This window comes from Nyctereutes procyonoides, unplaced genomic scaffold, assembly GCF_905146905.1.
Source record: "Nyctereutes procyonoides isolate TBG_1078 unplaced genomic scaffold, NYPRO_anot_genome, whole genome shotgun sequence".
In the NCBI taxonomy this organism is placed as follows: Eukaryota; Metazoa; Chordata; class Mammalia; order Carnivora; family Canidae; genus Nyctereutes; species Nyctereutes procyonoides.
In genome coordinates this window covers 2,997,632-3,020,489 of record NW_026575020.1, presented here as the reverse complement: position 1 = coordinate 3,020,489, position 22,858 = coordinate 2,997,632, and the positions used below count along the sequence as shown (strand labels likewise).

Genomic DNA, 22,858 nt, shown 5'->3' with positions numbered 1-22,858 from the left:
TCTGAGTCAACAAGCTTTATTGGTCAGGCGGAGGGGTATGGGAAAGGACCGAAGCCAGGAGCTGAGGCTGCAGGGGAACTCTGAGAGGCTGACCAGGAAGGCAGAGCTCTCAGCGGGTGGTCTGGTGCACCTGCTCCCGGGAGGAGATGACCTTGCCGTCCTGGACCTCTTCCACGATGGTGCGCACCTGGCGGGTGGTCACGGCTGTAGGAGACAGACACTTGGAGGTGGGCGAGGGCCAGGAGACCCTGGCTCAGCCCCCAGCCCCCTGGGTGGAGCCAGCTCTTTTCTCCGCCACTGCTTGCTGTCTGTGCTTCTACTCGCCTCTCAATATCACATCCAGACCTGTGTCCCTCCTGCTCTTGCCACTCCCTCTTCCATCCCATCCCTGTGCTGTTGCGCCTGTGTGAATCCAGCCGCCCAGATGGGTGGTATGATCCTGACCCACTGTGTCCCTCTGTGAGATTGGACACTTCCCAATGGAGTCTGTCTCTGGTCTCCCCCATTACCAGACTGGGATCTCCAAGACAAGAACCAGATCCACATCACCCTCATTAGACTATATACCCAGGGCCAGGATCTTATCTTCCCCATCAGACCAGGGTCTGGAGGACAAGGAACATGTCCCTTTCTCCCATCAGACTAGAGACCCCAGGGACAGGGCTGCCTTTGCTCATCTGTAGGGTCTCAAGAACAAAGACCATGAGACCACATCCCTAATCTCCCCGTCGGAAGAGTCTCCAGAGCTAGGACCACATCTGCCACATCAGATTAGGATCTCTAGGTAAGGACCATCTCTCTGTCCTGCCCCCTCATCTGATTCCCCTCAACATCAACCGCCTGGGCCCTAACAGGTCCTTTCCCCCACCCCTGCTAAGGATCAACCATCATTTCCTGGAGCTCCTGGGGATCCTCCCCAACAATATGCAGATGGGTTGCCAGCCCCGTGCACCCCCACCCTCAGCTACCCAGATCCTTACGTTCTTTGGGCTTGTACTGAGTCAGGCTGGGGGGAAAAGAAACAGAGAGGAGATTAGATTTGGGTCTGAGATTTCCACCCCTACCCCAGGTCCACAGCCCTGGCTCCTGACCCCCAACTCACTGGGCGTCCTCGCCCTCCAGCAGGCGGCGGTAGGTGGCGATCTCCTGCTCCAGTCTTGTCTTCACATCCAGCAGGATCTTGTATTCCTGGTTCTGCTGCTCCATCTCACAGCGCAGTTGGGCCAGCTGCTCCTCCACACTGCCGATCAGCCCCTGGATCTGGGACAGCTGCACGCAGTAGCGGTTCTCTGTCTCAGCCAGGCTACCTTCCAGGGATGCTTTCTGCAGGAAGGCAGGAGGACCAGGGGTCACCAAGGATGCTCAGTGCCCCCTCCAGGGTCCCAGATGTGCCCCAGGCTTAGCAGCTCCCCTACCATGCTGAGCTGGGACTGCAGCTCAATCTCCAAGGCCTGCACAGTGCGCCGGAGTTCGGAAATCTCACTCTTACCGCTCTGTACCAGCTCACTGTTGGTGGCCACCTCGCGGTTCAGCTCCTCTGTCTGCAGACAGGACACAGGACAGTGCAGCATTAGCTTGGGATCCCTTCTCTGAGTCAGATGACCCCCATGGTCTCCATATGCTCGGCCCAAATGGGCATCCCAGTCTCTCCTCACTCCCCATAACTCCCCTGGATGTGGTCACCTTCCTGACCTCCCCTGGGCCTCTTCCCAAACCTGACTGTAGGAGCAGTGCCTTCTCACCAGCATCCCACTTCCAGAAATGAGAGAAACCTTTGAAATGATGTGAAGCTTTATCTTTAGTCCCTCCAAGTAGAAGGCCCTAGAATAGGCAACTTGAGGACCAGCCAAGATATCAACCAGTCCCCTGCTGCCAGTTCCTGACCTCGTGAAGAGTTGGAAGCTCTTGGGGTCTTTACCCTCTGGCTTTATTCCTGCGGGGGGCTCTCCTCCCACGCCTAGATCCCAACTCTGGCCAAGCTCCTAGCCTATTGATGCAATGGGTGACCCTGGTCCCCTGGGATCCATGTGGCTCACTGAGGATAGAGCACCCCAAGATGCCAGGTACTATGCATAAGCCAGGACTCAGTCTTTGCTCCCCACCCCCTGGGAGAGGCCTCTGGCCTGCTGCAGCCTCTACCTTGCTGAAGAACCAGTCCTCGGCGTCCTTGCGGTTCTTCTCTGCCATTTTCTCGTACTGGTCACGCATCTCAGACAGGATGCGGCTCAGGTCCACACCGGGGGCTGCATCCATCTCCACGTTGATCTCACCACCCACCTGGCCTCGCAGGGCATTCATCTCCTGTGGAGGGAGAGGGTTGTGGGTGTGGGCACTCGGCCTGTCCTGATCTCTTACTTCCAAACCTTCCCAGGCAAGCTCTCCAGACCCCTCCCAAGGAGCTCTCCTTCATTCTGCCTATCCTCTACCCTCTGCCCCTCCTGCTGACTCTTATTCATCTGCTCTGTATGGGCTCTGTCCCTACCATCAGACTGGGGGTTCCCTGAGGACAGGTTCTATGTCTCCTCCATTAGACCAAGGGTTCTTCAAAGATAAAATCTAATTTTTAGGCCTGTACCCCTAAAATATCCCCTCTAATTCCCAAATTCCCACATAGAGTCCAGGTTCAAAGGCTTGAGTTGAAGCAAAGAGACCTCCTCACCTATCCCTTGTCCTCATGAGGGAGGCCAGGATGGGCAGAAGAGGCCTCTGCAGAACCTGGGAGGGTCCCCAGAAGCAGGTAAGCAAGATGGTACTTGGAGGAGGCTTGGATCAGGGCTCCGCAGACAGGGCAGCCCCATAAGGCAACCAGCCCTGGAGCACCTGCTCTGTGCTCTTCCCATGGTCTCAGGCTTGGCAAAGCCCCAGAGTCCTGTGACCCCCTGCAGCCTCTATGACCTGCTGCCCTACCACCTCACCTCCTCATGGTTCTTCCGCAGGTAAGCCAGCTCCTCCTTGAGGTTCTCAATCTGCATCTCCAGGTCAGCTCTGGACAGGGTCAGCTCATCCAGCACCCTGCGCAGGCCGTTGGTGTCAGCCTCCACGCTCACCCGCAGAGCCTGCTCCGTCTCAAACCTGCAAAAGGAACCAGAGACTTAGTCTTGATGCTTGGTGGTGCAGGTCCATGTTCTGGCCAAGGCTCTAAGAGCCTGTGAGGGTTGATAGGGGCAGAGGGGTGGAGTGGAACCAAACTGTAGCCCCAGGGCCGTAGGACCATGTAAGGCAAAGCCCCACCACCACTCTTGGCTTCCTGCTTCTCTCTCTTATGCCCCCTGCCTCTCTCTCCTCCTTCTCCCTGCCTAAGCCCAGTGACCTTCAGAATTTGCTGCATTTGCCACATCTGTGACTAAGAGGTGGATTCCTCCACCCCCAGCTCCTGACCCGTCCCACAGCAATTGTGGTCCTAGCGTGAGGAGGGGTGCCCCAGTTCCCCCCAGCCCACTGGCTAGGGCTCACTTGGTACGGAAGTCATCAGCGGCCAGGCGGGCATTGTCAATCTGCAGCAGGATGTTGGCATTGTCCACAGTGGCCGTGAGGATCTGGGGAGAACAGGAGAGTGGTAAGGTCATTGGTGGGGAGGAGCTCAGCCGGGACCAGGGTTATGAGATGGATCTTCCTGCCCGGAGGCGAGGATGTGGCTGCCTTCTCCAGGAAGGCTTCTTTCCTGCCCAGCCTCTCACCTTTACTGGGCAGCAATTATTGGCAGAGGCGGGGCCAGCAGGAGTCTGATAGGCGAAAACTTGCCTCTCCTCCTCCCGGGCCCTGCCTCCCCCCACATGGACCCCCATGCTGGGGTTTGCCCTCAATCAGAACAGGTGGACAGACGGGAGTGTCCAACAAGGGAGATAAGAATGGTCCCTGGGGCAGTAGATGTCCAAAAAGTGGAGGAGAGGTAAACAATCCCCTCATTTTACAGTTGGGGAGATGGTGCCTAAGAGGATCCCTCAGAAGGGGCCCTACAGGACCCCTCACCAAAGAAGAGTTCCAAATCAGAAGTCATGACCCTGGCTAGGCCTCAACCCCAGACTCCAGCGGGGAGCTCTGCCCTTGGAGGTTTGCTGAGTCCTATTCTTGAGGGGGGCAGTGGGAGGGATGGGGAGCCAGAAAAATCACCAAATAAGGCACACAGAGGAATTTCCGAGGTCCCGCCCCCTCTCTCCACCTCCTCCTCCAGCAGGTGCCATCAGGAACTCACTAGCTGTCCTCACCCCACCATGGCCCAAAATACCCCCTTGCTTCAAGAAGAGAAGTACCCACGTATCCAGCAGCCCCCAGAGCCCAGACTCTACATGCATCCACGCATCTTATCCAATTACCTGAGGTGGTGGCAGTAAGCCCCACAATGGGGAAACCAAGGCTCACAGCAGTTCCACGAGGCCTGCTTTTCCCTGGCCCAGCTGCTGCCCAGTGGAACAAAGGGGAACATGCCACACAGTGGCTCTAAGGTGGGCTCCCTGAGACTAAGGCTCCCTGAGACCCTGTGACAGCCATCCAGGCTGACTCTGGGCCACAGTCAAGGGGAGGAGATGGAGAAGGAGAAGTCATACGCCCCACAGGCCCTGCCCCACCAGCAGGCCCTACCTTGTTCTTCAGGTCCTCGATAGTCTGGTAGTAGTGGCTGTAGTCGCGGGCAGGCCCCGGGGCCTGCTTCTGGTACCAGTCGCGGATCTTCACCTCCAGCTCAGTGTTGGCCTCCTCCAGGGCGCGCACCTTGTCCAGGTAGGAGGCCAGGCGGTCGTTGAGGTTCTGCATGGTGGCCTTCTCCCCGCCCGCCAGCAGCCCATCAACACCTCCAAAGCTGCCACCGTAAGCACTGCCAGAGCCGAAGTTGTAGCAGCTAGAATAGCCACTGCCCCCCAGGACACTGCCCAGGCCCCCAGCAGACCCCAGCCTGCAGGAGCCGGCACCCAGGCTGCCAGACAGCCGGCAGGAGGTGCGGGACGAGCCGCCCCCCAGCCCCGAGGAGCCCTTGATGGAGCTGGAGGAGGTGAACTGGCGGATGGTGGTGGTCATGGTGGCAGCAGCGGGCAGCAGGCAGGCACAGAGCGAGAGGGCTGGTGAGGAGGGAGACCCAAGGTGCGTGCTGCTGCCAGGGCTCGCCCGCGTCCTTTATAGGCTGCCAAGTGGGCGTAGCGATTACAACAGGATCGCTCCTCTGTTTCCATTCCCCTGAGCTTTCATCACTGCTGGCCGCCAGCCAGCTCCCAGGTGGCTGTGGGCCCCCTCCCCTCCCACCATCGGGGCTGTGCCTCCCTTCTCTGAACCCTCGTGCTGGGTGTCTGCAGACGCGTGTGCGTGTCTCTGGTCTCAAGCCTGTCATCTGTGATTCAGGCAGGCCCTCCAGCTATGCTTTCCCATGACCTAATACGGAGAAGAGGAGAGATAGGACGTCACCGTCACCAGGCCCTCCCAGGCAGCTGCCACCCCAGCTCAGCCCACCTGGCCCCTGTGTCTGGTGGGGAAACTGGTTGGGGAACCAGGCAACCCCCAGCCTGAGGGTGCTCTCCTCCACCACACCACACACACACACACACACACACACACACACACACACAGACACAGACTGAGACCCTGTCCCACCTTGGAAACTGGACCTAAATCCGCTGGGCTCATCACACAATACAATGACCCTCAATTTACCACCCCATTTTACAGATAAGGAAACTGAGGCTCAGAGAGGGACAGTGCCCCACTGCCCCACCTAACCGCAGAACTGGGCTGGCAGGGTTCCTGCATCCTTTGTCCCCATTATTCCACAGCACCCACACTCCCCCCAGGGCCCCAGCACACTGCTCCCACTCTCTGCAGAACCCTGACACAAGGAAGCACTCCAGGAGCTGTGATTCCACCTGGCCAGTTTTCTGACACTGACCCCATCCCTGGAAACCCTGGTGACCCAGGCTCCTCTCTAATCTCCCCCAACCATCCTCCTGTAGGGGAGTATCCTGGACCAGGGTGGGCAAAGAAGAGTTTGGCTGTAGATGGGACATGACAGCCTGGCAGGAGAGCATCCTGGTAAAAGGGGACTGGAAAAAACGGGGAGGGCCATGTCACCCGCCACCCGTCTTAGTCCTCCTATGCCAGAAGAGGCCTCAGGTTGAGGTGAGGGGCATATACCGCAAGTCTGAGCCCACTGGAAATGTAGAGGACACTGTCTAAGGATCTTCCTGGGAACCCCCAGCCAGCATCCCCCCCTCCCGCAGAGGCCCACACCAGGTCCCTGATGAGGCCCTTCAAGACTGGCCCTATGCCACCCATAGCCCCACCCTTCCCTGCCCACCTGGGTGGGTCCCAGGGTCCCGGCAGGCCTGCTGGATAGAATGTGCTCATGTCTTAGAATGCGGATGGCTTCCACTTCCCAGACAGGCCCAGACAGCCCCAGCCAGCAGCTGAGAGAGATTCCCCAACAGCCCAGGAGCTGCCAAGCCACCAAAGCAAACAGGACGCCCCCCACGCTCACATGCACAGGGGCAACCCCGCCCCACACACATCCTGACCGGGACGAGCTGGTTTCCGGGGCTGGCAGCTGTGCCACTGCCACCCCCTCTCATCCATCAACACCTTGGACCACACCTTTGGAAAACCCCCTGTTCAGCCCCTCTCCCTCTGATCTTAAACCCAGACCTACCCCAGGCTGAGGCAGGGAGTTCCCTGTAACAGGTGTGGCTCCCCTGAAAGCCTATGGGGCCCTCCTAGGGACCAGTCCATGGGGACCCACAGGGACCCACAGGCTGATTCTTGGAAACTGTCCCAGCTTGATGGGCTCTCCTAACCCTCTGCCCTCAATCTGCTGCCTTCTTCTCTTTGGCCTTCCCAGGAGTCCCAGGCCTGGATGATGTGGGCAGAATGGACCAGCAGCTAACAAGTGGCACCCAAACACTTAACAAGCTGTCCTCCTCCCCAGTCCCTTGGCACACACTGCCCTAAGCCAATGACCAGACCAGATCACACAAGGCATTGAACTTCAGGCAAAGCTTTAATAGCAGTCACTAGGGCAATTCGAAGAGGCCCCCTCAGTGAGGGGCTGCAGGAAACAGTTACAGAAAGGCAACAGCTCTTGGGTGGTGGCCCAGATGGGCGCTCAGGGTGTGGCAGTAGCATGCTGGGAGCCCAAGGCGATGGCTGCCCCATGACTCTCAAGGCCAGGCTGTCACAGGTCAGAAGGGGCTTCAGTGGGTGGAGCGGTGGACCTGCTCGCGGGAGGAGACCACCTTGCCATCCTGAACTTCTTCCATGATGGTGCGCACCTGGCGGGTGGTCACTGTGGCTGCGGGCAGACGAGGGGGATGCACAGGGAACCTCAGGCCTGAGCCCCTCCCCTAGAGCCCACCCCCCGCAACAGAAGGGTCCTCAGCCTCTCCCCATTCCCTCTGGGCCAGATGGGGCAGGCTCTTACCTTCCCGGGTGGGCTGTGAGATCAGGGAAGAGGAGTACTGGGTGGCCAGACTACAGGGAGGGAAAGGGGGACCCGTCAGTTCAGGGGTGCTGGCACGGAGCCTGGCCCCCTGGGGGAGGAGCAGCTAGGGAGGCCTGGGGCCGCGGGAGAGAGGTCCCAGCAAACCAGAGAGAACTCACAGCTGAGAATACATGGAAAAGATTAGCAACCACAAGGGTCAAATGTGAAGGCCCAGTAGGCAGGACTTAAGGAAAGGGGACACCCCAAAAGAGGGTCCAGAGGTACTTTGTGGCTAAACATGGATTTACAAGGAGAAGCTGAGTAAGTGGTTTTTCCATATCCCAAAGGGCCCAACAGATAGACTATTAAAGCAGGAAGGACTGTGGTTAGACTATACATGGACCTCACTATCGTCAGGGAGCAAAAAGCTGGGGTGGGTGACTTAGCATGGAGACTCCAGGACATTCTCAGCCACTTTACACTAGGGCCCTGATCTACCTGCCCAGCTCCACCCACCTTGCTCTTTATCCCGGATAATGGCATCACCAAGCACACAGTCATCAAAACCAGAAACCCAGGGTCATCGTTCTCCACTACTTCATGTGCTCACTCAACATGTATTGCATGCTGCCGGCGAGCCACGCTTGCTCCCACGCTCAGACAGCTAGCCCTGCTGTTTTTAACTATAACACATCCTCTTCACACACCACATTCCTTTCCCTGCCCTCCACCCCTGCCTTACAGTAGGGCTGCTCTGGCCTGACTCCCAGCTCCAGCCTCCTGACAGGTCTCCCTGACCCCACTGGAGCCCCTCGATGCAGCCAGAGTGAATGTTCTAAGACATCTTGATGATAGAAACTCTCCTCTGTGCAAAATCCCTCCGTGGCTCCCCACTTTCCACACAATCTAGTCTAGATGCTTTAATTTGGCCTTCAGTGTTCCTCAGCAGTGGGACCAGCCAGCGTTCTCAGTTCCACCTCCTGCAAACCTCTACACCTCCTGTCCTCCTACACCTCCTACACCATTTGTGCTGTCCCCTCAGCACAAATGTCCTTGCCTGGATGCAGTGGCCCCAGCAGAACCAAGCATGTGCCCCAGTGCCCCCACTCACTGGGCATCCTCGCCCTCCAGCAGGCGACGGTAGGTGGCAATCTCCTGCTCCAGCCGCGTCTTCACATCCAGCAGAACCTGGTACTCTTGGTTCTGGCGCTCCATGTCGCAGCGGAGCTCACCCAGCTGCTGCTCGATGCTGCTAATGAGCCCCTGCAACTGAGCCAGCTGGGCCCCATAGCGGGCCTCGGTCTCCGCCAGGCTGCCCTCCAGCGAGGCTTTCTGCGGGCCAAAGTAGAGGTGGCTGGGTGAGACCAAGCTGGCGCCCTTCTCCAGAGCAAGGACCCAGAAGGGGGACTCACCCGTGTGGGGTCGTGGGCACTGCTGGTGCCATGGGGCAGGGAGGGGCCCGTGTCACTGAGTGTGAATGACAGGCTGGGGGCGGGGGGGGAATTCGAGTTCTCCAAGTGGAAGTCTGCTAGGCTGAGCCCACCTTGGGGTGACAGGTACAGGCCGGGGTTAGGGGTTGGGTCAAGGCCCTACCATGCTGAGCTGAGACTGCAGCTCAATCTCCAGATTCTGCACAGTTCGGCGGAGCTCCGTGATCTCCGTCCTGCTGCTCTGCAGAGCCTCGGTGTTGGTGGCCACCTCCCGGTTCAGCTCCTCCGTCTGAAAAGCAGGGTGGGCCACCGGGGCTTAAGAAGGCTTGCAGAGGTGCGGCAGAGGACAGGGTCTGCCCCTGAGCCCTGACCTGCTGGATCCAATTCCCACCCCACTCCACCCCCTGCCTCTCCCTGGCCTTTGTGGGGCTACAGACTCACCTGCACACAGACACCCTCTCTGCCCACCCTAGAACTTAGCAGATGCACCTTGCTTTGCATCCCATACTCCTACCGAGCACTGCTCAAAGACAGGTTCAATTCTCTTTGTGCCTGTCACCATCCTGGGCGCTGTAGCTACTCAGTGTGAATCTACTACAGGCATGAATTATTCATCCAAACACACACACACACCTACAAATGTGCTGGGAGAAGCCCTACACAGGGATGACGAGATCTGGATCTGTTCCCCCAGCTGCAGTGTGGCTTGTGTGAGCCTGAGGCCTCCCTGAGCCTCACATCATGCATCAGACATGAGCAGTAGGTCCAACTGGTTTCCAAAGGTCCTTCCAGCTGGGACAGCCTGTAGATCTACAAGTTTTCCAGCCCATACCCAACACCCAGCACATGCATGCACACATGTGCACACTTGCTCACACACGGCCACCCACCTTGCTAAAGAACCAGTCCTCGGCATCCTTGCGGTTCTTCTCTGCCATCTTCTCATACTGGTCGCGCATCTCATTCAGGATGCGGCTCAGGTCCACACCAGGGGCGGCGTCCATCTCCACGCTGACATCCCCACCCACCTGGCCTCGCAGGGCATTCATTTCCTAGGCAAGAGGAGAGCAGGAGCTCACCAAGGCCATTGGGGGAGAGACCCCAGGGCCTGCCTTCTCAGCCTCAGGGAGACAGGCACAGATGGCAGACAGACACAAACAGCCCAATGTCTCCTCCCCTTGAAGATGGAGGCAGATGTGATCTTGTCTCAAACACACAGGGTTGTGAATATGGACCATCTCCCTCAACGTGTGCTCGGGGATGGACTTTGCCCAGTTCCAATGTATGTGAGGCAAAGAGAGATGGCAACTCCGCAACATGTCAGGGGATGAGCCAGGACAGCCTTGCTCACCACCCTGACTGCCTGCTTTATCCCCCACCACCAACTACACAGTATGGGCACAGGGGAAGCAGCCCCATGTTGGTATCAGCGAGGAGCCAAACCTCATTAGGAAATGTTAATCTGCTGGGGGGATGCAATCCCTATGACCAGCCTCAAAGCCAAGTGGAGATATCTTCTGGGTTCCTGCTACTCTAAGATTAGGTTCCCCTAATCTCAGGCCAGCCCAAAGGTCAGCTGAGAAGGAAGCTGCTGTCCCCCTATAGGGCCTGGGATCCCCATCCTTGGGTTGAGTCTTAGGGTCCCCAGGGCCCCAAGACCCTCTGAAAAAGGGAGGTGGGAGAGGGGGCAAAGTGGTGGCCTGGGTGTGGCTTTGGATAAATCTCTGAACCTCTCTGAGCTTGTTTCTTCACCAGTAAGGGGAGGACAGAGCTCCCTACCCCCAGAGCCACTGGATCAGCTGAGATAATTGCCATGAATCACTTGTAAAGTGCTGAGCAGATTTTGGTTGTTGTTATGACTATCACTATTACAATTAATTAGAGTAATTAGCATTCATGTTCTTAGGCTGATTTGCTCATTAGATAGTTAACTGCCACCACTCAAGAGGCTGTGCCTCAAGGGACAAGGGAAATATCTCTGAGGGGAGAGGACCCTCCAGGCTTCATGCAGGCCCCTCCAAGGGTCTCTCAGGATCAGAACCAGGAACGCACCAGAGATGGGAACTGGATTGAGAGTATGGCCCTGGCCCAGGAAGATTTGAGGGTCCCAGCCTTGCTCCTTGTAGGGGTTTCTCCTGCATTCCCTAGGGTCAGCCTCACCTCCTCGTGGTTCTTCTTCAGGTAGGCCAGCTCCTCCTTGAGGCTCTCAATCTGCATCTCCAGATCAGCTCTGGCCAAGGTCAGCTCGTCCAGCACCCGGCGCAGGCCATTGGTGTCAGCCTCCACGCTCATGCGCAGGTTCAGCTCCGTCTCATACCTGGAAAGGGTGGAGGCATGAGCCAAGGAGTACCCCAGGACACCCCCTTGTACACACAGAGAGCTCTGATGTGCAGAGACAGACCCACCACCAGGCCCCAGGGGCAGACCTGGAGGCCCAGACTCACTTGGTGCGGAAGTCATCAGCTGCCAGGCGGGCGTTGTCGATTTGTAGCACCAGGCTAGCGTTGTCAATGGTGGCCGCCAGGATCTGGGGGGCATAGTGGGCTTAAGCAAGCACTATGGGAAAGCCCTGCAATGCCCTCCTTGCAGCCCTTTGGAGAGTGGGCCAGACAGAGGAGGTGAGGGTCCTTCCTTGCAATCTCTCCCTCTGAGCACCCTGCTGGAGGGCTCCCAGAATGATGGGGGCACAAAGCCTAGCCACAGGTAATCATAGGCCAGGAGATAGACCCACACATATTCACCCCTCTCCTGGCCAAGCTGCATGGACTTCACACTCTCCTCCCCAACTAAATTGACCTCAAGGCTCAGTTGCCACCTCCTCCAGGAAGCGCTCCTTGACTCTGGATCCCTCCTTCCAGTCACACCTCCTCCCTGCCCATCTCTTTCACAACACTTCTCACAACTGTGATTTTTCCATGAGTTCTTTGGATATTTCCTCCAATGGACTCTGAGCTCCAGGAGGTCAAGGTCATTCTCTTCAGAATCCCTAGCCTTGGGCAAAGTACTTGGCCCACAGTCAGCCCCCAGGAAACATTAGTTTAATTAAGCAATTAAATTATTCATTTATTTATTTATAAGATTATGACCAGCCCCACCTCAAGGCTATAACAAAGTTTCCTTCCCCCCCCCCCCCTCCCGCCCAGGGTCATCTCAGAGGTTTAAATGAGAACAGCGAATGGGCTCCGGAGGGAGCAGAGGGTTGGGTATTATTACTACTACTGTCATTGTTTTTGTGAGAAATGCCTAGAGAGGCTCTACTCAAGAGCCATGTGGGTGGGAGGACACGAAGGCCCCCAAATGCCACCCAGAGGCAGGAGAGAGGAGGGCTCTGTGGAGGTGGCAGACGAGCTAGGAAACCTCTGGACGTTTTTAAGGCTCCAGGCAGACACGGAGAACCATATAAGAGGAGATAGCCCCAGCAGGGAAAAGCAGCCCCAATAGCCTCATTCTGGGCCTCTGAGCCCCCTTGAGGGCCCTGTGAAGTGACCCTGGGTCAGGCCCTATTTCTAGAGCAAGCCCAAGGGCCAGTTTGTTACCCATCCCTGGCCTCGGTGGCCTACAGACCGGCCTCCCAGTCACTTCCCTGCTCAGGATGCTGATTGGGCCTAGCAAGGGGCCCTTGTGCAAACCCCCGAGGGATGCAATGACTCAGAGGGGCAGAGGCCTGATGCGGTGCACTGGGGGTTGGTGGTGAGGAGCTGGCTGACCCCAAAGCTTGGAACATTGACTCACCAGGGCTCCCCTGGGTTCCCCACTGCCCAGACCAAGCCCATTATCTGATCTGGCACTCCCACTAACTCAGCTTCCAGGGGGCAATTGCAGGAATTCCCTTCCTGGCTGAGGTCCCGGGCAGGAACAGGCAAAGCCCCTCACAGGGCAGCACCAGACCTGGTTTTCCACCAGAAGAGAGCAGGCCCCAGCGTGGCCTCCCCTAAACAGCTCCACATTTCTTTGAGGTCTCACATACCTCTGGGGGCTACAGCCCCCCGAGGACCCTCCAAGGGCAAGGCCTGTGTAGAAGACCCAGATGCCTCATGCACAGAAGCCCAAGGCCATGTTCTCAGAGGTCATGAGCACGTGGGCATGTGTTGTGTTCTCCTTCGGACTAACTTAGAGTAATTCCTGCCCTTGGGAGCTTCCAGTCTGAGTAGGAATACATAGCTCCTTCCCTCTGGGACCCTCAGAGTCACCATCACGGAGAGAGTGAGGATGACCCACAGTGAAACCAGCTGTGAGAATATGCCAGACTCCGTGAAACCAGCACAGTGAACAGGGCATTGACTGAACCACAGAACGTTGAAGGGACCTCAAGATCTGGGGATAGAAGGCAAATGCCACCCATTCAGGAGGGCTCCCTGGAGAGGGTGGGACAGGCAGAGAGCCACACCCAGCGACGAATGGAATAGTGAGAAGGAGAAGGCCAGCTTCACCTCCCAGCAGCCACACCAAACTCCCCTACCTCTGTGTCTGAGCCCACAGTGTTCTCTGTACCAGGAATGCCGTCTGCTGCCTTCAAAGCTCTGAAGCCTTCCCCACTCACTCCTCCATCACTCACCCCCAAATACTTCCCCCCCCCCACAAAGGGAGAACTCCAGTCTCCCTGCATGGGATGCCCTCCAGGCTTGGCACCTTGGCACAGGGCTGGGTTCCTGAGCGAGTAAGAGTGAATGAATGAATGAATGAATGAATGAATGAAGACCCAGGGCAGAGAAGAAATGTACCAAAAGGTCCAAAGTTGGGAGGGCACTAAGTAAGGACAGAGGGCAGAGGGCAGGGAACTGCCTGGCCCACACACCTTGTTCCGCAGCTCCTCGATGGTCTTGAAAAAGTGGCTGTAGTCGCGGGCGGGCCCGGGCCCCTGCTTCTTGTACCAGTCATGGATCTTCACCTCCAGGTCGGCGTTGGCCTCCTCCAGGGCGCGCACCTTGTCCAGGTAGGAGGCCAGGCGGTCGTTGAGGTTCTGCATGGTCTCCTTCTCGCTGCCCCCTAGCAGGGCGTCAGAGGAGCTGAAGCCCACGCCGAAGCCCGCTCCAAAGCCGGAGCCGAAGCCAGAGCCGAAGCCCCCCCCCAGGCTGCAGGTGTAGCCGCCACCGTAGCCACCCCCCAAGCCCGCCGAGAAGCGGGACGAGGTGACCGACATGTTGCCACAGCTGCCGACTCCCAGGAGGCTGGGGGCCCTGCAGGCGCCCCCAACACGAACTGAGGACATCCGAGAGAAGCCCCCACCGGGCCCGCACAGCCCCTTGACGGAGCCGGAGGTTGAGAACTGGCGGATGCTGGTGGTGGTAGCAGCCATGGTGTCCACGAGTCGGGAGCAGGGTCTGGTCTGGACAGAGACCCCGGGCAGCCCTTTATAGCCAGGCTAAAGGGAGGCTGGGCCCCCGGCCCTTGAAGTCAGAGCCAAAACCCAGCCATGTAATTTGCTTCTGTACCAGCCGCCCAGGGCCCGGGGCTCAGGCTGGACATGCTGAGTGCATCCCCGGGGACCCCTCCCCTGCCTGATCTGGGCCTGGGCAGGTGGCCTCTTAGCAGCCCATTGTCTGTTCAGAAACAAAGGTGGTGTTGGAGCCGCAGCCCCAGGGTAGGGTGAACTTCCATCCTCAGCCACAATTAAGCAGCTGAGCTCATTCTTGGGGGCAGTCCGGAGAACCCAGCCCTGGGAGCCAGACGGGGCCTGGAACAAGGCTCCACAGGCCTGGAGCCCCGAGGCTGGTCTGGCCCCCCAACCAGCATTCCTGGGCCCCAGGGAGAGAGGGTGGAGAGATTCAGGGTGACACCCTCTCCCAGGTACAACATGGCCCTGAGAGGGCCCCCCAGGCTGAGGGGGATCTTCCAGCTGAAGAGTCCACAGCTGTGAGAGGGGACACAGCTCCTGGCCTGGGGGATCGGGATCGAACAGACATTGCTTCTGGCCGGAGGGAGCTTTGGATGCAAATTGCCAGGAAGTCAATTTACAAGCCTCACCTTCCTCATTTGTAAAATGGGGTAATTCCTGTCTCCCATGGTCTTTGATGGAATCTAGAGAGGCGGTGGCATCAGTGAAATTGAGGTCAGAGGTCTGAGGCCAGAAGGAAAAAAATGAAACAGAGAGTTAGGGTGACCACTTCTGTTCATGCCCCCAGAGCAAAGGAAAGCCACTCCTGAGGGCCCCCCTGGAGGAGGAGAAAGAAGCAGGGTGCCTCCCCTAGCTAGTGTGCTGCGCCCCAGGGAAGGGCCGCCCCAGTGAGGAAGCCGCGCCATCCCACATCCTGGCAGCTGGCACCCGCCCGCCGCCCAACAAGAGATTACAGCCTAATCTCCTCGGCGCTAACGATTTAGGTGCTGCCAGGACACTGGCGTCTGCACCGGGCCTGTCTGAATGGGGAGCTCCCAGGGGCGCCCAGGGCCTGAGGGACAGGCAGGTGAGGGCGAACCTGGAGCCCATGCGGGTGGCCTGGGCTCTCAGCCCACACACGGGGACAGGGTGGGAATCAGGGTTTCCTCGTAAGCCAGGTTGCTGTGCTGAGGCTAGACTTCCAGAAGGACGTCTTGCTTAGAAAGTGGGGGGCCTCTCGAGTGAAGATGTCTCCTCTCTGGGGAAGTGGGGACAGCTCAAGCTATCTGGGAGAGAGGGGACGAACCCCAACCTAACCCTGCTCTGGCCCTGCCTGTGAATTCTGGGGGCTCCCAGTGTGGCTAGGGTGGGAGGATAGAGAGGGGGCTCGAAGCCAAGGTACAGGAGCCAGGTCAGACTAGCAGGGTTCTCACATGAGGATAGACGTCAGGGAGGAATTCCTGGCTATCCAGGATGGTCTCTGGGGAGGACCCAGGGTCACCTGAGTGGGCCAGAGACAGGCCCTGTACCAGCCCATCGCCCTCTCACAGGAGGACACGCAAAGCAGACCCTCCCCTTCCCCAGGGGAGCCACACTCCCAGGGATCCCCGTCTTCCAGGAGCCGACTGGCCTGTCCCCTCCAGGCAGGCCTCCCTGGGCTGAGCGTCTGCCTTCCACACAGAACCTGGAGCACAGCCAGGGGCTCTGCATGCCTCTCCCTGGAGCCCACAGCTCAGCCCTCACCCTACCTCCAAAGCTCCCAGATCTTAGGCTCAAGCCCCAGTGTCAGGGGGCAGAGAGTTCATGAACCTCCCTTCTTCCCTCCCAAATCACCAAGGCCCCACCTACCATCACCACCACCTGGGCCCCTCAAGCTCCCTCACCCCTGACATCAGACTGCATGCCAGAGTCTGGGCTTGTCTCCCCACACTGGTGACTCCCAGGCCTTTTGTCTCGCTCTTTGGAGAGAGATCCACCAACTACGGATCCCCCAAGGGCATCCCAACCCAGGAAGGCCTCACAGGCTGAGTGAAAGGGCAGAGTTAGACCCCAGGGAAGCCTCCCTGACCCTCTGCAGGGCCTGACTAGCTCTGGCCAAGGAGACCTACACAGCTCAAGGACAGCCCTCGCCACACCTTCCCCGCAGTGCTGAGAGGAAACTGAGGCACACAACACTTGAGCGGCAGGCGGGCGGGCAGGCAGGGCCAGGTGGGGTGGCCCGGCATTAGCAGCAGAGCCAGGCCTGGAGCCAGGGCCCCAGCAGCTCCCACTCTCCCTGCGAGGGGGGAGGAAGGTCGGACAGGAGCCAGCCAGAGGGCTGCACAGAGGTCCTCTCGGCCATGACGCCTCCTGCCCGGGCTTGTCTTCCACCCCCGGCAGGGAGAGGCCCCTGGCAGCCAAGCACCAGGCCCACAGCCCCCGCAGTCATCAGCAGCTTGGCCCACATGGAAGATGAGAAGAAAAGGAGGAAGAGCTCCAGCCCCAGAGGCTGCTGGGAGTCAAGCACAGTGAGGGAGAGGACCAGACGAGGAAGTCAGGGAGTGGCTGGGATCACCCCCAGGGTCCCCAGGGCCGTCACGCCAGCCTGAGGCTTGCCTAAGCCCACAGGCCCTGGGTCTCGTCTCCAGAGGTTGCTGAGAAGCCAGTGTGCTCACCGGTGGAGTAGACACAGGCCTTGCCTCCGATCTGAGCAGGACCAGGGTGTGGGGAGAGCGTCCCCGGAACCACACCCACCCCTGTGATATTGATGGAAGGCTCAGAGTGTAGAGTAACTGGGGGCCCCAGTACACAGTTGATGTCCAATAAATGCATGTTAAGGGGCCCCTGGCTGTCTCAGTTAGAAGAGCCTGCAACTCTGATCTCAGGGCCATGAGTTCAAGTCTCATATTGGGTATAGAGATTACTTAAATAAACAAATAAACTTTAAAAAAAAATAGATGCCGGGGCAGCCCGGGTGGCTCAGCTAAAAGTTTAGGGCCGCCTGCGGCCCAAGGTGTGATCCTGGAGACCCAGGATCGAGTCCCATGTTGGGCTCCCTGCATGGAGCCTGCTCCTCCCTCTGCCTGTGTCTCTGCCTCTCTCTCTCTCTCTCTCTGTGTCCCTGATGAATAAATAAATAAAATCTTTAAAAAAAAATAGATGCCTATTAATACTGACCAAGGTCATGCCACATCATCCCAGCTGACCTTGGCTCTACGGCTCACCCCCCAGGCATTAACTGTCACCCCCTAGGACAGTGCCCACCCCCCACCCCACCCAGAACCCGGGGCACAACCTGGACAAGGCAGGAGCTCTAAAGTGCTTGCTGGACCATGACTGGGGTGGAGACAGGGGCCCAGAGAGGAAACACATGGCTATTTCCCACTCTCCACCGAGGGAAAGGGTCCATATCAGGTAAGGTGGAGGAAGTGAGAGGCCCAGGAGTCCGGGGGTGGGCTCCCCACTAGGACCTTGGCTGAGCTGAGGAGGAAAGGGCCCTAAATCCTTCAGGGGTACCAAAGAGCTTGATGCTATCTGCAGACACCTGCTACTAGGTACCTGTCTCTTCCTTTCCACATACCACAGACCCTGAGCCCTTCTCACCCCTCCTGTGTAGGAACCTTGCCTGGGATGGGAGCGGCAGGGCCATGAAGGAGCCCACGAGTCCCCTGCCCGGCCAGCATGCCCTCAGAAGGGCCCCCATGCCCAGCCACACCTGCCCTCAGGTGGAAGCCTCCTCTTCCTCTACCATTTCCTCAGCCTCTGTCCTGAGGCCCAAGGCCCACCCCACCCGGATCCACCCACTGAGGACTTTTGTGGAGCTCCAAAGAGAGCCTCTCCCCTCCACTCCAGGGGCTGTGGGAGTGTGGAACATTCTTGGGACTCCTGAGTCTCCTCCCAGTTAGGGGAGTTGGAGGCAGGGGTCCCCCAGTGTCCCTTTACACACCAGGAGCCTCTGAGTACGCTCTCCTCAGGGACAACAGACTCAGCCACCTCCCTTTGACTGGTTTCCAGGAACTATCAGCCTGGGGGGGACCCAACGCATAGGGTACGTACAGCGCCCAGAACACTGCACCGTTCCAGGAGAGCCACATCAGCTGTCCGGGGCCCCTCCCCCAAAAGGACCCAGAGCCCTTAGGGGTCCAGACAGGACCCAGGTAGGAAGACAGGGCAAGGGAGGAGGGCAGGGAACCAGCGGGAATGGGTGGAGAGGAAGTCTGGGCCTGAGGGAGGCATGTGTGGGAACTCTTGCTGCTTCCCACAGCCTAGAAGTCTCCAGCCTGACAGGACCAACTTCTCCCCTCTGCCCTTCTCACCCTCCTCCTTCCCGTTCCTCCCTCCCTGTCCCTCTCTCTTCTTCTCCCTCCCTCTTTCTAACCCCCCTTCCCTGGCCTGAGGGCAGCAGCCTCTTGGGTTCCCCTTTCAGGCCTGGGGCTCACACCCTCTCCCCATTTTATCTTACAAACTGGCTGAGGTGGCCCTAGAACCTGAGGGAAGAGAAGTCAGATCCTGAAGGGACCTGTCCAGGCTCCTTCCCGGCCTTCCCAGACCCTCAGGCCCTGCCCCACCTGCCCACTCTGTTCTTCCACCGACCGGCCAGTTGCTCCCTATCAATCCACACCCATTTGTACTTAATCTTTAATGCTCCTAGAGTGATCTCCAGGGACAAGTGTGGGCCAGTCTCCCAAGGAGAGGCTTTGTCTCTCCCCTCAGACTGGACACTTCCTCACAACAACAGCTGTGTCTCCCCCATCAGATTGGGAGCTCAGTTGGGTTGGGGATTGTGCCTCCCCATGTGAGCCCAGAGATGCTCTGAGCGTGGCCTGCCTCCTTCTTCCTTCACGTAACAAGGCTGGCAGGATGAGGGGGAAGGTCTCTTGGCTCTCTGTCTCTGTGCCGACCACCCAGTCCATCACACTGTGACCCTGACCAACAAGGGGGGAGGAAGAGTGGGGGGAGTGGGGTGGAAGATGACCTTGGTAGGAGGGAGGGAGGGAGGCTCATAGAAAAAGGAACAGGAGAAAATCAAGGAGGAGAATGGGGAGGATCATGGAGAGGACAGGGAGGATCAAGAAGGAGGACCAAAAAGGAGGGAGAATCAGAGATGGATGTTGAGGACCAAGGGAGGGAGGATGAGGGGGAGGAGGATCACAGAGGAAGATCAGGGAGAAGAAACAAGGAGGAAGAAGAGGAAGCCCAGGGGAGGCAGGATCAGGGAGGAGGAGGAGGACCAAAGGAGAGAGGAAGAGGAAAAGAGGCTCAGGGAGGAGGAAGTAGAGAACCAGGGGAAGGAGAATGAGAGGAGGCAGACCACAGAGGAGGATAAGGAGGATCAGAGAGGAGGATGAGGGGAGGAGGATCAGGAAAGAGGAGGTGGAGGACCAAGGGAGGGAGGATGAAGGAAGGAGAGCTCAGGGAGAGGAAGAGCAGGAAAGAATCATGGAATGGCAGATAAAAGGCAGGCAGGAGGAGGTAGAAGGGGGCCTTCGATCCCAACTGAGGAGGTCACACTGGGAAGGTAGGGCATCTGTCCTCTCCAAGGGCAAAACAGGAGGACAGAGCAGGAGCAGACCTGTGCAGAGGCCTAGGCTCCATGGGATACTCTGTCCACCAACACCCCCCGACCTCCGCCCCCGGCCTCCCACCAGCTCCTCTCCACCAAGGCCTGCCTGGCCCCTGAAGCTGCCCCAACCTGCTGGCCAGAAGCCAGCTCCCTCTGCTGAACTTAGCCTGCTGTGCTCCTGTGCTGCCTCAGCACCTGGGGCCCTGAAGCCTTGTTATTTAACATTTCAGGGGTGACACACTTTCCCCAGCAAGGTGTTATTAGGGAGGAACCACAGCTCCTAATCTGTCAGACCCCCCGGGGTCAGGCACATATTATCTGTGATCAGAAGCCCAAATCCAAGGGCCTGAGGTCTCTGAAGATTCTGTGTAGCCTTAGGCAACTCACATCCCCTCCCCCAACGTCAGCTCCCTCCATCCTCTATAAAATGAGGCCACAAGTCTTCCATGACAAACTCGTGAGGCTGAAATGAGGTACACGTCACAGCAGCTGGCACTGTGCCTCGTTTGTACCGGAGATCCAGTAAAGCCTCGATGACTCCAAAGCTGGCTGGTGAAGCCTCCCAGCAGTGGGATGTGATCCTTCCCTCCTTGTCCCGAGTAGAATAATGTACCCCAAGCAAGTCCACATCCTAATCCCCCAGAACCTGGGAATATACACAGAACATGCCAAAGGGACTTGGCGGATATGGTTAAGCAACTTGCAATGGGGAGATCATTCCGGATGATCAGGCTGAGACTACACTATCACCACAAGGGTCATTCATTATAAGAGGGAGGCAGGAGGGTCAGAGTCAGAGATGTGACAACAGAAGTGAAGGTCAGAGGGAAGAGGCCATGAGCCAGGGAATGTGGGCAGCCACTAAAAGTGGGAAAAGGGGGATCCCTGGGTGGCTCAGCAGTTAGCACCTGCCTTCAGCCCAGGGCATAATCCTGGAGTCCCGGGATTGAGTCCCACGTCGGGCTGCCTGCATGGAGCCTGCTTCTCCCTCTGCCTGTGTCTCTGCCCCTCTCTGAGTCTCTCATGAATAAATAAATAAAATCTTAAAAAAAAAAAAGTGGGAAAAGGCAAGGAACAGATTCTCTCCTAGAGCCTCCAGAAGGAGCACAGCCCTACTGACAACTTGTAGGACCCATTCCAGACCTCTGACTTCCAGAACCTTAAGATAACAAATGCGTGTTACTTTTCACCCCTAAGTCCCGGTGATGTGTTAGAACAGCACTAGGGAACTAATCACTCCCCTAGCCCATTCTAGCACCAACACGTACTAGCCACTCTCACTTGTGTTAGAATTATTTGGGGGTGGACCTGTTCCCTTTTCAGAATTGTAATCCTTCACGGCCGAAAGACGGCTTTCTGTTCATCCCCGGGCCCAATACGAGTTCTAACTCAGCACTTTGTATACACCATAGGTACCCAGTTGCTGCTTGCTGAAAGGAGGCAGGCAGTAAGAACCCAAGCTTGGAATTCACTCAGCACCATTGACTGCATTCATTGTGCGGCAGTCACCGGGCTGGGTGCTGAGAATTCAACCCTGAGTCAGCCAAGCCCTGCCCTTCAGGAGCGCAGGCCGGTGATGGAGAGACAGATGCACAAACAGCCCATCGCGGCACAGTGGTGTTTGTGTGCTGATAAAGGTATGTGTGTACAAGCACCTTGGGAGGAGCAGAAGGAAGCGACTCATCCAGACCAGGCCGCTGAAGACAGTTTCACTGGGAGGGACAACAAAGCTGGGTTTCGAAGCCAGGGCAGGGCTTTGCAGGTAGAGAAGACAAGGGGAGAAATCATCCAGGCGCAGGTGGAAACGCACCTGGTGTGGCGGGGAGCACCAGGAGGCCACAGCTGCAGCCAGGAAGGTGCCATAGGAATATGAAGGAAGACAGACCTCGTAAGGAAACGCCTTTGTTCAGCCACTCTTAGTGGAGCCCCTACTGTGTGTCAGACATTGTCCTAGACTCGGGGTTGGGGGTGGGGGTATGGTGATCAGCACAAGACACAACATCTTTGCTCTTTGGAGCCGACATTCTAGCGAGAGACATGGGCAGTCATCAAACCAGAGAATGTATGTTCTCTAGGGAAACACAAAGGGGATATGAGAGTTGCAGGAGGCCAAGGAGGGCCTCTTCTAGGTGACAGTCAAGCAGGAAACTGAATTAGGGAAGGAGGAAGGAGCCAGCCATGTACAGGAAAGGCCGTCTAGGCCAAGATAAGAGCTAGTGCAAAAGCCCTGAGGCTAGATCAAGGTGTACCTCTTTGGGGACTGGAGAGAAGGGCCAGTGTGGCTAGGGTGGGTGAGCAAGGGAGAAAATGGAGCTACCTAACGCCGGAAAAGGACAGAGCCAACCACACAGAGCAGTGGTTCTCATTCCCTGATACATCAGAGCAGGGCCCAGCGGGTGCTCATGAGAGATGGGTGGGCTGAGAGCCTGGTAGGCCAGGCCAGGGCACATTCTCATCAGTTTCTGGTTAGTTTGCTTTACTGCAGTCTTCCCAGAGTCCTTAACAAGCTACTGTGCATTGTGACTGTCCAAGGAGGGTGGGGAGGTAAAGCGCTAAGCATTTCTCAAACTTCTTCACGCAGGAAGAGCGGATGGTGCTGGGGTTCCGTGGAACCCACTTTGGGAATCTCTGGGCCAATTCCTAGCGCACGTAAGTGAGAGAGATGACTAGAACGAAGGCTGGAAAGGAAGACCAGCATGAGAGGCACACTAAAAAGTTTGGACTTTATCCTGCAGCACTAGAGAGTCTTCCAAGCTTCATTGTCCTCTGTTTTATTTTTATTGTGTCTATTTATAGAGATTTTAATCATATAAAAGGAGTAGTATCAATCTTGTCAATGCCTCGGTTTCCCAGTTAATCATGTCTCTCGGAGAGCCACCTCATTCTATTTAATGCCTCATGACTATGAGCTGTAATTTATTTACTCCTGCCCCTACCAACCACCTCTCTGGTCACCAGGAATTTCTTTTGCTTTTACACACAACAGTGAAATCAACCGCCCTGAACGTACAACAGGGTGAAATTTTGCAAATACCTCCATGAGGGCAATTTTAGCAGTGGGATTACCAGGTTAGAGGGTAAACCCATCACTTACTTGGATAGCCACCCCCAAATTGTCTTCCCAGAGGGAACTGAAATGAGAGACAGGGTTTGCTTGCAGATGCTCTGGCCCCCTCCAC

The 22,858-nt window shown here is 57.4% G+C and overlaps 2 protein-coding genes across 2 annotated transcripts; both read right to left on the bottom strand.

Moving 5' to 3' along the window:
* Positions 1-5,092, bottom strand: LOC129516466 (keratin, type I cytoskeletal 17). Its single transcript, XM_055335878.1, has 8 exons — positions 4,579-5,092; positions 3,454-3,536; positions 2,916-3,072; positions 2,140-2,301; positions 1,416-1,541; positions 1,103-1,323; positions 981-1,006; positions 1-204 (listed from the first exon to the last, which is right to left on the bottom strand). The coding sequence occupies exons 1-8, from the start codon at positions 5,008-5,010 to the stop codon at positions 110-112; spliced, it is 1,302 nt and encodes a 433-aa protein (XP_055191853.1). The 5' UTR covers positions 5,011-5,092; the 3' UTR covers positions 1-109.
* Positions 5,093-6,954: 1,862 nt separating this feature from the next.
* On the bottom strand, positions 6,955-14,380 carry LOC129509031 (keratin, type I cytoskeletal 42). The gene is made up of 8 exons (XM_055324385.1): positions 13,619-14,380; positions 11,268-11,350; positions 10,984-11,140; positions 9,714-9,875; positions 8,987-9,112; positions 8,505-8,725; positions 7,394-7,443; positions 6,955-7,264 (listed from the first exon to the last, which is right to left on the bottom strand). The coding sequence occupies exons 1-8, from the start codon at positions 14,117-14,119 to the stop codon at positions 7,167-7,169; spliced, it is 1,398 nt and encodes a 465-aa protein (XP_055180360.1). The 5' UTR covers positions 14,120-14,380; the 3' UTR covers positions 6,955-7,166.
* Between the last annotated feature and the right edge of the window lie 8,478 nt (positions 14,381-22,858).

What these genes read in the sequence shown, in the direction of transcription:
- LOC129509031 (XM_055324385.1), bottom strand. Translation starts at nt 14,119, where the DNA reads ATGGCTGCTACCACCACCAGCATCCGCCAGTTCTCAACCTCCGGCTCC. An exon ending in AGGACTGGTTCTTTAGCAAG is followed by an intron (nt 9,113 to 9,713) that starts GTGGGTGGCCGT and finishes CCTGCTTTTCAG; the next exon opens with ACGGAGGAGCTGAACCGGGA. An exon ending in CTGGAGGGCGAGGATGCCCA is followed by an intron (nt 7,444 to 8,504) that starts GTGAGTGGGGGC and finishes CCCTCCCTGTAG; the next exon opens with TCTGGCCACCCAGTACTCCT.
- LOC129516466 (XM_055335878.1), bottom strand. Translation starts at nt 5,010, where the DNA reads ATGACCACCACCATCCGCCAGTTCACCTCCTCCAGCTCCATCAAGGGC. An exon ending in GCTGATGACTTCCGTACCAA is followed by an intron (nt 3,073 to 3,453) that starts GTGAGCCCTAGC and finishes TTCCTTTTGCAG; the next exon opens with GTTTGAGACGGAGCAGGCTC. An exon ending in AGGACTGGTTCTTCAGCAAG is followed by an intron (nt 1,542 to 2,139) that starts GTAGAGGCTGCA and finishes TCCTGTCTGCAG; the next exon opens with ACAGAGGAGCTGAACCGCGA.